The sequence below is a fragment of the Pimephales promelas genome, chromosome 17 (assembly GCF_988280905.1).
Source record: "Pimephales promelas chromosome 17, fPimPro1.hap1.1, whole genome shotgun sequence".
Classification (NCBI taxonomy): Eukaryota; Metazoa; Chordata; class Actinopteri; order Cypriniformes; family Leuciscidae; genus Pimephales; species Pimephales promelas.
In genome coordinates, this window is record NC_142785.1 from 14,355,499 (window position 1) to 14,371,355 (window position 15,857).

Consider the following 15,857-nt stretch of genomic DNA (forward strand, 5'->3'; position numbering starts at 1 on the left):
TCTATATCGCCACGGTTCATTTATTTGTGAGAAAAGTGGACAGCGACAGCTTTATGTAACATAATCAGTGTGATATTTGTAGGAAAAATACCTATAAAAACATTTGGATTCCCTTATCTCAGATAATACAGGTTTTATGACTTCCCATAACTTCCCAGTCCCATAACCATTAACAATCACAAACAGAACACCTGAAAGTAGTGTATTTTGTCAGAGGTAAATGCATTTATTATAGTATTTATTACGATTAAACTACTAAAACGAGTACTAAATCTAAAATCAAGCTGCTGTAGCTGCTTTTATCTTACATTTTTTCTTTCTCATAAAAATCTTCATTGTTATATATCCTAACAATAGAGATATGTGCAACGTCTGCAGTATTGTCTTCTCTTTAGTACTTAGAAGTAGAAGTCAGTCCGTAGACTGTGGAGATGCACTGACTGCTGCGGTCGGCTGAGCCAGCATGGAGAACCAGGACGACATGGCTGATTTAGCGACGGTCAAAGCTCCACCCACTGACTGACCTAAAAATAATAATAAAACATTTAAGCCAAGCAAGAAATAATTGCAAGAGCTACAAAACATGGTGCCCAAAAATAAATAAACAAAACCGTTAAACCAATAATTACTTAAAGGGGGGGTTGACTGCGACAGTATCTGCAAAGTTGCAGCGCTGAAAGTTCAGTGTAAGCAGAGATATCATCTTTTAAAAATCAGGAAGTATATTGCCTACAAAAACGACTGGATTGGGACTACAGCTGGGTTTTAGATGTCACTAACCCACACATTTGCATCATATATATTTTTTTCAAATGCCAGCGCTGGCTTTATAGCCACTAGTAATGCTATTTTGTATCTACGACAAACGCGTACAAACATTATGGACCTGAATTTTGTATACGTACTATGTTGTAAATGTATTTTTCATGTATATATGTTTTATGACGTTATTTTCGATTTGATCAAGAACGTAAACTTGCCAACGCTGTTTGTGTTTAACATTAGTAGCCAGTCAGTTGCTATTGTTGCCAGTCAGATGCTATTGTGTAAAACAAACGTGTATAAAGTTAAAAATGTAGCAAATTATCATTCAGAAACGTTTAGTAAGAGCTGTGTGTGGTGTGGTTCTGTTTGACTCTCTTCATCGCCGCTTTCTCGGTCTGATTCTGCCTCAAACCGATACTGCAGTTCGATAGATATTTACATCTGGACCGGAGCTCATGACATGCACGTTACGTCCGTAAAGGTAATGGGCGTTAACCTTCCGGACAATGTGAGCGACAGTTTAGCCAATCACAACACACCGGCCCAAACTAACCAATCTGAGCCCACTGCCTGTTTCTGAGGGAGTGGTTTCATAGACTCAGGTAGTCAACCGCTCGTTCGAGGACAAAAGAGAGTGCGGCTGACAATAAAGGTGAAGTTTATGAAAAATAAGACTTTTAAAAAAAGAAAAACCACGAACACATGTTATATTGCACCCCATAAACACAATCATGCAAAGAAAAAAAGCAGTCAACTCCCCCTTTAAAAGTTCTGGGATCACAACTAGTACGAGCCAAGACTAATTATAATTAAGCAATAAGGTTTGAGAGGATCCGCTTCGCGTTGTGCCTAACAACAACCTTCAGCCGTGACTTATTCACAATACATCGCATCTCGAGTACCGCATTGCTTTTATAAAACGGTTACCACACAATAAAAATATTAAAGTTAAAAAAAATATATGTATTAGTGCAACTTTCATGAAGTAAAATAACTAAAAGCCTTCCTTCCGCTAGAAAAAAAGTGAACAGCAACACCGTTCCAATGTGTAATATGTTAGAAAAGTGAGAAAAGCTTAGTGTTCATGTTCGCATGGATAGTAGGCTTTCATCTGATGATGGATGTCTCATATTTATTTTAGCACAACTGGGCTGTATTAAGATATTGATTCCCGTGATCTTGCTTATAAATTCCGATTCAGCCATTAGCTTACCTTCGTAATCACAAAGAGGTCTGCAGTGGCGGTCGGTTCAGAATTCCAACCAACATAAAATATAAATAATTATGCTGTGCATGTACAAATGAATGATTTGGGAGGGAAATGGACTGCTCCCATGACATACAAAGCAACTACTATATTTACAGCAATGTTCGGTAAATATTAACTTAAAATAACATGGAACTGGAGAGATAATTAATGAGTGAATTAACTATGTTCCTAAATACGATCCATAACTGTTAATGGGATTCATTTCAGTATGAGCGCACCCTTAAGCTTACATTTCTGCTACATTGTAGAGAGCTTCCAGCATGCATGAAACAGACATTACATGTGTGTACTTAGTAATTCTCACAATCACATCATCCTATTTTGGGTGTGAATGGGAAAAATAGTACTTGTCTCTAAATAAATTTATATGTGAATTTAGACATGTTAATCATTATGGTTTTTTTTTTCTAGTGTAGAGGTTTACAGAAGTTTTTTGTTAAAGATTTCCTGACAAAAAATGAAGAAAATATTGTCAAAGATTTTTATATAAATAATATATATTTATTTATATAATTTTTTTAAATTAAATTTCTCTAAATCATGCTGCCCTAATTCTGGCTGAACTCCTATATCTGGAGATGGGAGAAACTTACAGAAGGAAAGTTAATTTGTCTGGGACTAAACTTAAGCCTTGTCAGTGAAACCGGGGTTGAATGTTCTTGAGTGGCTTAGCGATATCTTGAAGGTGAACCCAATTAAATCTTAGACCTAAAAATGGCAGTTCAACAATGGCTCCAATTAAGATGAGCAAAGTTTGGGTGCTTCAACTAAGCACCAAGTTAAGGATTGTAATCATTTCAGTTTTTGCTTTTTAATAAATTTGCAATACGTTTACACAACTGTGTATTTTGCTTTGTCATTATGTGCTATGAAGTGTAGATTGATGTAAAAAAAAAAAAATAGCATAAGGTTGCAACATGCAAAATGTGGGGAGGAAAAATGCCAGGTATAAATACTTTCACAAGGTACTGTAAATGGCATGTACTACGTGCACAGTTTGGCTGTTTTGTACTGCTAGAACAGATTGAATGGGAAATAAGTTCAATGTGAAATAAGAAAGAATTAACAAGTGAACTATTGTAATCTATTGTTAATCTTACCGACAGCCTTTCCTGTTTGCACGACACTTCTGCTCGTTGACATCACAGCATTCCCAATCTTCTTCCCACGCTCGCTGTTCTGCATTGAACTGAAAGAGCGGGAGTGAGCTATCACAAAAACATCCAATTTGACAATTTCTTGTACAATTCCATGATTAACCCCTTCTGAGACTAAGACTTCTGAGAAGCTGTCATACATGGGGGTGCACTTCTATACATGTATGCTCCTTCCCACCTCCCACCAGTGAACAACTGGCACCTGCTTTTCTTTCACAACAAGGCACAAAGTAACTTTTTAAGTACTGGTTTTGGGGGTGCTTTACTTAAAAAGGGGTCCGTTAAGTACTGGAGGAAGTACTGCTTAAAAAACAAATGAAGTACTGGGGGAAAGTACTGCTTAATAAATAAATCAATACATTAGCAACTCTGGCCCTGTACACATTCAATTCACTTTTGGATTTGTTGTCTTCAAAGATTGGGCCTTTGTACAAAAGGGCATGATTGTTGTCACAATTTAATTCAGAAGAAGAATTTCCTGAACAGTGAACAGAAATACCCGTACCGGTGCACACAAACCCACTTCAAGCACAGAATATGTATGTTTACACAGAATATAATGCAGGTTTTAGCGACAAATTTTTAGTAATGTTAACAGGAAAAAAAAGTGTACTTTGCTGCTCATTTGTTGTTTTTTTCTCTTATGTTTTTAAACTTTGTTTTATATTTTTATATACTTTCTTTTCTATGTTCAAAATAAAGGTTTCAAATTCAAACAGATAATTTAAAGTTCAAGTGGGGAGAACACCTTTTATAATTACTGCATATTCCCTAGTGCAGTGTTTTCCAACCCTGTTCCTGGCGGCACACCAACACTGCGCGTCTCCCTTATCAAACACACCTGATTCAATTCATCAGCTCATAATCAGATGGGTTGGGAAACAGGGTTGGGAAACACTGCACTAGTGAACCATTTTGGATGTCTACCTTTTTATATTCAACATAAATTACTAATTAAACTAAAGTTCTACAGACATTTTATATGGATATTAAAACTACCTGATGAAGGAGTATATAAACAAGATAGTAGTAATAGTGCAACACTTACTGTGACAAGCGGATCTTTACATCGGCCACACTGTACTGACCCTGGAATGGATGTCTATGAACAGAGAGTCAAAGTTCAAGTTGCCTATCAGTCGCTCACATTTGACATTACGTCGACGTGGCAACGTAATTGGGATCACTTCAGGGAGCCCTATCATCTTCAAGTGTCTACAGAACAATACCTCGGTTGTAACGAGTGGTTATTTTAGTCAAAGTTGCTCTTCTATCAGCTTGAATCAGACAGCCCATTCTCCTCTGACAAAGGGTGCGCTTGACCCTGGTCGGAGGTGCAAACGACCCCGAGTGCTCAGGGCAGAGATAGCAGTCCTACTGGCAAACGATGCGATCGAGCCAAGGCACTGGCACACAGCTGGCCCCGGGACCTACGCAAGTATGCGTTCCCCAAGTGAGCCTTCTTGCACAGACCCTGTGCAAAGTCAGGGAGGACGAGGAGCAGGTCTTGCTTGTTGCGCCATATTGGCCCAACTGGACCTGGTTTCCGGAATTAGTGCTCCTCGCGACACCCCCTCCCCGAGAATGAGAACGCAAAGCGTGCCTTGCCTGCCCGGGTTGATGGCCCATTCCAGTAGGAGCGTCGCTTCTTCCTGGGCGCTGGCACACGGCGCCTCGCTGACAGAAATCTGTAGAGCTGCGGGCTTGGGCGACACCTAACACGTTCACTAGGTTTTATAGCCTACGTGTTGAACAGGTAACATCGAAGTTTCCGCTCTAGTGTCGGCTTGGTGCACCACTCTCCTCCACATGGAGTGGATACGTGTGATTTTTGCTCCAGTCAAGCTCCTCACTTATGGCTCTTTCAGACTGCACGATTTTCAAAGTAGTCAGGTCGCTGCTCTTTTCACACTGCATGACTATCTTGGCCAGCATTCAGTCGCTGCTGTGTTCACACTGGACGATGGATCGGCGACAGAAGGTTTCACACTGCATGACTTTAGAAAAATCGCCGACGGACTCTGTCTAGCACGCTGCACGCAAACTACACAACAAACACGCGTGAGATATGAAAAGGAAACAACGCGCGACACCACACGTGCAAGACCGGAGTTCTCACGTGAGACTTTTTTTTTCGACCCGGTTGTGGTACAGCTGGTGAAACAGACACGAGTGCTCCTGCCAAATTTCTACTGATTTTTCTTCCATTTATTGTGTCCAAATAGACCGAGAAGAAGCTTTTTTTGTTGAAACAATGCCATATCATGTTGATATGTGATCTATAACTCCTCCCCGAACTCCCTGCTGCTCTGTATCTTGCTCTCTCACTGGCTGCCGGTGATCGCCGATGTAGTTTTCAGTCAAAACACTTTTCACACAGCAGGATTTTGAATCGCCGACAGGTCCAGATATTTAGCATGCCAAATATCTCACGGGCGTCGGCGACTCGTCGGTGATTCTCTCAGTTCGCGTCTTTGTTCATTCACACTGCGTGATTGTCACTCGCGTGAACGAGCGCCGATTTGCCTGTGATTTCGGGCATTTGTCGGCGATTTCTCAAAACCTGTCGGCGAGCCAAAATCGTGGCTAAAATCATGCAGTCTGAACTCGGCATTAGGCGAACCCTGTAGAGATCTTCCATACCCCTTCGGCAGTCGGACACTGCAGAGCCTCCGACGCCAGGCCTAATGCTCGAATGCTTGTGTAACTTGTGCTAGGCTTGGTTCCATATGTTGTGATCTCTGCGGGAATCTCATATGTGTTTTCTTCCAAAAAATGTATAATACAGAAATATTTGTCGCGTCTGCATAGCTATGCGAACCGGAATTATCCCGACAACGTTCCTGCAAGATGGGTTGGAGCGAAGGCTGTCTCTCTCCACCCTTAATGTGTATGCTGCCGTTATCGCCGCACATCACAATGCAGTTTAAGTCGCTGGGAAAGCATGACCTGAGCGTCCGGTTCCTAAGGATCTTTAGAGCTCACCCTTTTGAGCCTTTGCAATCAGCCAAGTTAAAAAATCTGTTCTGTATCTGCCAATGCCACCCTCCTGGTTGCATTGGCCTCCATCAAGAGACTTGCATGCATTTTCGGCCGACGAATCCTGCAGTGATCCTGAGACCCCGGCCCGGATACGTGCCCAAGGTTTCTACCACTCCCTTCCAGGACCAGGTGGTGAACCTGCAAGCGCTGCGTTTGGAGGAGGCAGACACAGCGTTGGCTTTTCTCTGTCCCGTTCATGCTCTGCACCTATACGTGGAGAGAATGCAAAGTGTGCCTTGCCTGCCTGGGTTCATAGCCCATTCTAGTAGGAGCATCGCTTCTTCTTGGGCACTGGCAAATGGCGCCTCGCTGACAGAAATCTGTAGAGCTGCGGACTGGGCGACACCTAACACGTTCGCTAACATAAAATCTAACGAGTTTTATAGCCTATGTGTTGAGCAGATAACATCGAAGTTTCCGCTCTAGTGTCGGCTTGGTGCACCACTCTCCTTCACATGGAGCGGATACGTGTGCTTTTTTCTCCAGTCAAGCTTCCCACTTAGGCGAACACTGTAGAGATCTTCCGTACCCCTTCGGCAATCGGACACTGCAGAGCTTCCGAAGCCAGGCGTAATGCTCGAATGCTTGTGTAACTTGTGCTAGGCTTGGTTCCATATGTTGTGATCTCTGCGGCAATCCCATATGTGTATTCTTCCATGACCAGCTCCCTGCAGTGAGTGTCTTTCCCTTGACAGAGTCCCCTCTGCCGTCACTGCCAGGTGTTGCCTCCCCCTTCTCAGGCTGGAGCCACCCCAGTGACATTCTGTATTTTGCACTGCCCCTAACCGGCCAGTCCATATGTGTATTCTTCATGTTACCTACCTTCGGGCAGGATGTGGCTTCCGCAGCATCCCTCTCCACTGGAAAGCCACGCTTTCCCAGTGTTATCCAAGAGTTCCACTGTGTGGGGCGCTGGATGTGGCAGCGACTGTTGCGTTTTCCATAGGGATCCCAATTACGTTGTGAGCGACTGATAAGAAACATTACGTCACCACTGTTGCTGACCATAGCTGTAACAGCCTTCACGATCTTGGCACCTCAGTGAAAAACAATGTGCAGCCACTTCCTGTTTACACATGGCGCGATTCACGCACGGCAACATTCATTGGCTGTAGACACTCGAAGATGATAGGGCTCCTGAAGTGATCCCAATTATGTCGTCACGTCAACATAACGTCTTCCATTCCCTCCTTAATTTTCTGTGTTATGGTAAAACATTTGTTGAAAATTATTATTGACATAAACATGCTTGGCATCCCTTTGAAAGTTATCCCTTTAAAAAAAAATTTAATTTGAAATGTAACAGCCAACTGAGCAACACATGCTCTTGATGCATAAAAGATGACAACATTAAATTACCAGAACTTGATAAAATGGTAGTTGATGAAGGAGGGTGCAAGTAAACATGTTTTGTAAACTAACATAAAGTCACTGAACATTATACTCATATTGAGTAAGTTTGTAATTATGTTTGTATAGTACATTCATGTCCGCACAAGCTCTACTGAAGGTAGTTTATATCAAAGTTCTTAAAAAATTTGAGACCTCGTGTTCTGAGTTGCTTATATAATAATGCACGCCTTCCATGTTTAAATAGTGGAGACCAGGGACTATTGTAACACAATTTGACAAATTTAAATGCTCAAAATTAGTGTTTTGTTATTAAACATGACCTTCATCGTTTTGAGGTTACAGTACATGTTTGAAAAAGGGAAAATTATCTGGTTTAATAATTAATTTGCAACGCCGTGAATAAACAATAATCAACCTAATGTTATACCGGTTTATGCAATTGCTTCTTGCAGTGTTAATGACAGATCATGTCAGATAAAAGGGATACAAAACATTCTGCAGAAAAAATGTAATATTGTGCCTGCTGGCTTTGTTTCTTTAACAGCTTCAAGTTTAACGCACTTTCATGTTCTATACAGTTACACATTTATTTTCACTTATTAGTGATTAGGTCATTAGTAATTTAGGGGCCTGTAACCTGACGCAGTTTTAAAAGAAAACCCAATGCACTCCGGCCTGCTCATTCGCACAACAACAGTTCCTGGTGGCTCGTAAAAATAGGTTCCAAGGTGCAAATTAACTTGAAAAAGTTAAAACGCGAATCTGTGAAAACACTGACGGCGTGCACATGCTTGTGCAGTCACCATCCCCGTTCTCATATATTTTGAGAAAATTCCTTTTTAAAATATGGTTGACTTTATTTAGGCAAACTATACAAAATAGTAAGCAGTAGCAGAATTACTGCTAGTATTCTATTCAGATTTTTTGTCTCAGTTCTCATACCCTGGAGTGATCTCGGCCATTGCTGGATGCTTGTTGCTGATCCACACTCTGTAGTTGTGTGTGATTTTCCAGGCAGATGTGAACGCAGCTCCATAATCCGCCAACAGCCGCTCATGATCTGATAAAAAATATTTTAAAAAATGAAAAAAAAATAAAACCCCAGAGTCACAATGACAAAACAGTACACATACATGAACCTGCAGTGATGTGTGTTCAATTGGTAACTTGACCTTGTATAAAAAAAATAAAAATAAATAAATAAATAAAAGGCACTGAATTCCTATTTGTGGTAAAATAGTGATACTCTAAATCAAAGATAACAGATGATTGAAAGGGATGGTTCTCCCTAAAATTAAAATGAAGTCATCATTTAATCACCCCGGTGTTGTTCTAATGTCATATGCCCATTTCTTTTTTGGACCACAAAAACAGATTTTTCATTTTAAAATGTCCCGCTTGCACTCATCCATATAACGGCACTGAATCAGCATGGAGATGCAAAAGTATCACAGAATGGTGATACGACACATGTAATATATCCCAAGTGCTCTGGGGTGTACAATAGGGATTCGTGAAAAACTATCAAAATTTATTGTATTATTTAATGAAAATCCTGATTGGCGAGCATTCATGATACTTATTAGTGCTGCTGTTAACGCCAATTTGCCCAGAAAAATCACACAAGAAATCAAAACACAACATGAAATACATTCCCTGTACTTTCTTTTTTGAGGTGAATATATCTATCGTTTTATCCCATTCACTGTTTTATCTGTCATTATGACTGTCACCTGAGAACTGGAGTTCTGGTTCGGATATGTTTAACTTGGTGAAGACAGTATTACATGTTCCGTTTTTATCAATCTTGATTTTTCAACTTGTGTGCCTTTTTTGGTTGAGTCAGAGTGAACGGCAGTGCTAATAGAGTGTCATAAATGCACAGAAGACCTACTACCAAGGTCAGGAGTATTTTTGTTAAATAATACATTACATTGTTTTTACACCAAACCCTATCGTACATCCCCAGAACATAGAGATGGTCCTCAGCAGAACACAAAATCCAGGAGGAGTTGGATCCAGATCCAACTCCTCCCACATTACATATACCTAAACAAACATATATCTGCTCCCTGACCCCTAATCCTACCCATCTCCACCCCCTGATCCCTAACCCCACCCCAATCCTACCCACCTCCACCCCTTAGATCTGGATCCAACTCCGCCCACTGGATCTTGTGTGCTGCAATGAGGTGCTACTGAGAACATATGCAACGTGTCGCATGGTAATTCTGCTTCTTTTTTAAAAGCTTGATGGTGGTCGCTATTCACTGCCATTATATGGACGACAGTGAGAGGGACATTTTTATAAAATTCTCCCTGAAAAGGAAAGAAGGGCATGTGACAATATGCAAAGTAAATGATTTCATTTTAGGGTGAACTATCCCTTTAATTAAGTATATGGCTCAATGGATAACACTCTCGCCTCAAAGCAAAAAGGGCAACGGTTGTAGTCCTGGCTGAGCCAAGAGGCCATTTCTGTGTGCAGATTGTATCTCCCTGTGTTGGTGTTGGTTTCCTCTGGTTACTACAATTTCTCCCACAATCCAAAAACATGCAGGTTAGGTGAACTGAAAACTAGATATGATGTGATTGTCTATGTGTGTGTTACATCCACTGGCCATCCATCCATCACATACTATAGGAGATTAGATGTGTTGATGTTTTGCGCTGTATTGTTGGGTCACTGTATCACATCACAAGTTGGAGATAACAGATAACAGTCTCCATTTCAACACATTCATAATACAAACAGGTTTTCTAAAACATTTTACACAAATTTATATAAATGTGTGTGTGTGTGTGTGTGTTGTAATGCACCTTGCTGTAGAGCAGAAGATAACAGCGAGTGTACATATAGGCCAAACTGCGCCCTTATCCACTCATCTCCACCCTCCCAGCCCGTCCCGTCCAGAAACACATCCTCTTTATTTTCAGTGACATGTTTCACCAGGTAATCAGCGAATCGCAGATCAGCTGTACTTAAATACAGCATTTTGCGCAGCTCTGGGTCATGGATCTGAATACGGGCTTCATCCACCTGCACACAGGCAAATTTAAAACAATTAACTCTCAACCGCTACACGTCCGAGATAGGGTTCATGGGTTAACTTAGTACCTCTACAAAACAGACCAATTTCATATTTCAAACACAAGGAAATAAAAATGTGTATACATTGCAAACAAAAATTAAGCCTATTTTAACAAAATATTATGTCATCACTGTGACTGCCAGTCGCTATTTTCAAATTGGTCACAATGAATGGGCACTGAGACATTTAAGCTTTCAAAAGGATGTTAAAGTACCTTAAAAGCATTATAAAAGTGGCCAAACTTAGTGCAGGCATTTATGGTGCATGGCATAATGGGCATTCGTTCACCAGAGTCTTTTCTAACGACATAACGACATAACCCGAGACGTTTTCTTGATGTAATACATCATCAGCTGGCAGGTCAAGTGCATAATGCAATGCGTCGTGACTCATGTAAATTTTGTAACTATTTACAATAGTGTAAAAAGACAGGAATTTGGACCACGTATTCATTTGGTCGATTGTGGTGCGCACCGATAATGAAAAGTGACAGTACCCGGCAGGCTGTAGGTGGTAGTTTTCTTATTCCCAGCGAAATAACAATACAACCTCTTTAAGAACGTCTTGATCGACTGGGATACAACAACTCTCCTGGCCTCCCTCTCTTTCTTTTCTTTCTTTTCCCCGACATTCCCCGTCAGTCTCCTGCTCTTCCACCAATTTTATCATTAACTTCAGGCAGCTGCCGTCTCAACTCTGACTGGTTCTGTTCACGAGCACGATTCCCAAACTGTGGTCCGCGGACCACTAGTGGTCCGTGAGGGTACTGCAGGTGGTCCGTGAAAAGGCAAAATAAAATATTTTACCAAGAAATTCCTATAAAAAAAGTAAAAATAATATGTACCCTATATTTATATAAAATGTCAATTAAATTGTCAAGCTATTATGTGATTACTAAAATAGGCTAGTGGCGGTCGGCCATGACGTTCAAGCTCCGTTTCGTCAGAACCACAACACTGGATCGGTAGATAGAAACAGGTTAGGTGAGCATTTATTTAGTTGTTTGTTTTAATATAGGTCTATATTAGACAGATGATACAAACAGGAAGGGAAAGATGGGGAGGGTGACAAAGGAGGATATTACGTTCTATTATGATATTACGAAGCCTGCTGTTCAAATGAACCTGATTATAATATGTAAAATATAATATAATTTTTAATATCATAATATGTGTTTTATGAGGTGGTCCGTGAAAATTCTTGATTACAAATAGTAGTCCACACACACAAAAAGTATGAAAACCCCTGCTCTACAGTTTCCGGTTGGGGAGATTAAAGCGGAGGAAAGCGGGATTATGGCAGTCTTCAAAATTTACTGTCCTCCCGTTTTTGAAACGAAACTTTCATACGTTTAGATGTAATTTTATATATAGTTATGTTTATTTAATATAATTTTAAAAAGAAGCATAAACACAACGAGGGGTGTCTGTTTTGTCTGTTTTTGTGACTAACGTTTCTTTATTATAACCATGGAGTACAAAATTCAATATAAATTCTCGGTATTGCATTGGACTCTACGATCGGCGGAAGTTGTCGAGCATCCTTAATCCTTCACCGGAAATACCGCCGTGCATAGAGCCCATTTTATTGCGTCCATCTGATGTTTGTCACTGATTGAATAATTAATAAAAACTTAAGATTGGACTAAACCATTTTTAGGGAGGCAAGAGAAGCAGATATTTGGAAAAAATACTTAACCAAATTGCCTGTTTTTGTGGTTTTCATTTAAATCTCAGGCATACAACTAATATAAATATTAGAATTATTCATACAACCGTGGCCTATATAATATGACTGCTGGATTTTGTGGGGCCTGGCTGTAGCTAATGTAACACACATTTTAGAAAAATGTCCACTTTTGGTCATGTATAATATTTCAAATATTTTTTTTCATCATTTATAATGTCTGGACAGGACTGTATTGCATTTATCTTGAGAATCATCATCGAGAAGTAAGAGAATTACAATCAAAAGTAGACCAACTACATTACATTACAGGAATGAGAATTGAGAAGACACATTTTCTTGACAATCATGCTTAACTCTCATGAATATAACGTCACAAAGCAAAAAAAAGCTGAACACACATTCTTGACAGGCTTTGTGAGATTCACCTACGGTAATAATATCTCATATGTCTGTCACCATAATTAACAAAAAATAAAATAAATTGATTGACTCACGTCCACAATGGCATCACTTAGGTGGCGCTGTTGACGGAAGAGGATGTTGGTCGCTCCGGCAACAAAACCTCGAACACTTATATCTGATAGCAGGTGGTGCTGTTGGAGTGCCATGTATGGCATGCACAGGTAACCCTGCAAACAAGCCAAAGAAGTCAAAAGGTCATGATGCATGTTTAATTTAATCCAGTGGTAAGGGTTGGTTAGCAGTTAGTCCCTGTTGGTAGAAGTTCTAACTACTTTTTGGAGTAAAAAGTTCTTGTTGAGAATTTGTCAGTTGCTACATTGCTACTCAATGTGCATGCCTGCTAACATTTTGACTTCATTAGGGGTTTTTCTTTTATTGCCACTTTATTAAATAGCATATTGGATATTTATGATTAACTAATTTATTTGGGGCAATACAATAAATATGGCTCTATCACAGTACTTGCTATCTCAAGTTTGAAAACACAGAGGATACTGTAAAGGTATCGTGGATACAGTGTGATGAAGTTAGCCAATCACAGCAGTGGGACATTTTTTGGTGCAAAAAACTTTGCAAACTTTATAAACTAACCTCGACTGCATTTTTTACAGAGCCCCTAAAGACATGGTGATATGAACTGTGAGGGAAAAATATGTCAATGCTTTTGCATTCATTTGCAAAATGTTTGCGTTAGACTAAAATAAAAAAATGCAATCTGAATTAAATAAAAGCATGCCAAATTTCATTAATTACTGTATAGTATAAACAGTTTTAACAAATATATTCAAGCTTTTTACAATTACGGAACTTGCACAAGTGTAGTTTTACTCTATGGTGGATGTGACAATGTTTCTTGTGTGCACACCTTTGTAAAGATAGCGAGTGGTAGTCCATACTGGTCTTCTTGCAATCCAGATACAATGCCTGAGGTCAGCGTTCCCTGTCCTGTGGCTGACTGTGGCTGTACTGTTATTGGCAGACCTGAATCTGTGTCAAATATCTCTGAATGATCCATGTCCACATTCTCTTCCATTTCATCCATAACATGAGGCTCCAGTGTCTCCCATTCACACTCTGAGGAGTCCAGCAAGTTTCCCGTGTGAGGCTGAAGGTAGTGTGTGTCCAAAGCAGTGTTACAAGCCTTTGATTGATCTGGCTGGTCACTGACATCATACCTGCCCTCAAGCTCTTTTGGTGTGTCAGTAAAATCTGTAGCAGACATGGAGAATAATTCTTCATCTGCAGATATAATTTCTGGTGAACTGAAGTCCTCTGAGATGCTCCTCCGGGGCTGGTAGTGAGAGGAATCTGCCATCCCATGCTCTATTATACCTGAAAAAAAAATATTTATAAGTCACATTATATAACTTACTCTAACAAGCAGAGCTGACATTGTTATGGCAATGGTCGTTTTTGTTTTCAACGGACGCACGCACTGTACTCTGTAAGCCAATCACAACAGACTGAGCTGTCTGGCCAATTAAAGCAAAGTTGCTCGAGGAAAGGAGGGATTTAGAGAGATTGATTCATCTGACAAGTTGTTTGAGAATCATTGAAAATGTGGTGATGAGCAAATGTATATTATGAGGAAATGAAACAGTTTTTAGACCTTTGATGCATGTAACCCTGTTGTAGGAGACTATTCTCAATCCTGATCCTGGGGACCTACAGCTCTGCACATTTTATATGTCTCTTTTACCTGACACACCCAGTTCAGTTCATAGCTCTTTCCTAACGAACTGATGATCTGAATCTGGTGTGTTAAAGGAGTAGTTCACTTTTGAAAAAACTTTTGCTGATAATTTACTCACCCCCATTTCATCCAAGATGTCCATGTCTTTCTTTCTTCAGTTGAAAAGAAATTAAGGTTTTTGATGAAAACAGTCCAGAATTTTTCTCCATATAATGGATTTCAGTGGGAACCAAACGGTTCAAGATCCAAAAAACACTTTCAGTACAAACTGCAAACTGTTCAAGAGGCTTTAAACGATTCTAGATGATGAATAAAGGTCTTATCAAGCGAAACGATCGCTCATTTAATAAATAAATAACAAAGTTTAAGTTTTATAAGCTCAAATGGTTGCCTTGCTTTGTTCTGTGGCGCACATTTTTGACTCTCCTGTTCGAACTCGTTCATCAAAATGAACAAATATTTTTCTGAGTCATTTAGTTCATTCAACGAACAAAACAAAATGAACGAATTGACTCAGAAAAAGATTCGAACAGTACATCGCAGTATAGAGCAAGGCGAGCATTTGAGCCTATAAACTTAAACTTTGTTATTTATTTTTTTTAAATGAGCAATTGTTTCGCTTGATCATCTGGAATCATTTAAAGCCCTTTGAACAGTTTGGACTGAAATTGTCTTTTGTACCTTAAACCGTTTGGTTCCCACTGAAGTGCATTATATAGAGAAAAATGCTGGAATGTTTTCATCAAAAACCTTAATTTCTTTTCAACTGAAGAAAGAAAGACATGGACATCTTGAATGACATGGGGGTGAGTAAATTATCAGCAAAAGTTTTTTGAAAAGTGAACTACTGCTTTAAATAGGGAGACATGCAAACTTTGCAGAGCTGTAGGTCGCCCTGACCTGGATTGAGAACCACTGCTCTAAACTTTAAAACAGCATAATAGGGGCACTTTAAGAAACTGTTTGTATTTTTAGATCATTTAATAACATTTGTAGTATCTTGTTAAATTTACTCTGCAGTGTTACTATTTCTTTATTAACTTTTAAGTTAGCTTCAATTTTTTTTTTGTTAGAATAACACACCCACCAACATAACTCTGGCACAATATCAAAAGACTTGTTTTCTATCATTCTTACCTGGAAACAATGACAGCACAGTCATCAGAGTTTCAACCAATCTCTTCACTGGAGTCACATAAAACAGGATCTATAGGGAGATATTAAACGCGAGTGTATTTAAGACTGGACTCATCCCACTTTACTACAAAGTCTGTATTGAGATGGTATTAATTACCTTCTTTTCTAGCAGAATCAGTTTAAAAATAATCAGAACC

At 39.6% G+C, this 15,857-nt stretch overlaps 1 protein-coding gene across 1 annotated transcript in view; it reads right to left on the bottom strand.

Annotated features, from left to right (window-relative positions):
• avl9 (AVL9 cell migration associated) overlaps positions 1–15,857 on the bottom strand; it is a 28,261-nt gene continuing 12,404 nt past the window's right edge. Inside the window, exons 8-16 of the mRNA XM_039685441.2 lie at positions 15,818–15,856; positions 15,661–15,730; positions 13,696–14,162; positions 12,863–12,997; positions 10,408–10,627; positions 8,530–8,647; positions 4,241–4,294; positions 3,136–3,224; positions 1–524 (exon numbers count right to left, since the gene is read on the bottom strand). Coding sequence (XP_039541375.1) covers positions 412–524; positions 3,136–3,224; positions 4,241–4,294; positions 8,530–8,647; positions 10,408–10,627; positions 12,863–12,997; positions 13,696–14,162; positions 15,661–15,730; positions 15,818–15,856 — 1,305 coding nt within the window. The 3' untranslated portion in view covers positions 1–411. The remainder of the gene's footprint in view (positions 525–3,135; positions 3,225–4,240; positions 4,295–8,529; positions 8,648–10,407; positions 10,628–12,862; positions 12,998–13,695; positions 14,163–15,660; positions 15,731–15,817; position 15,857) is intronic.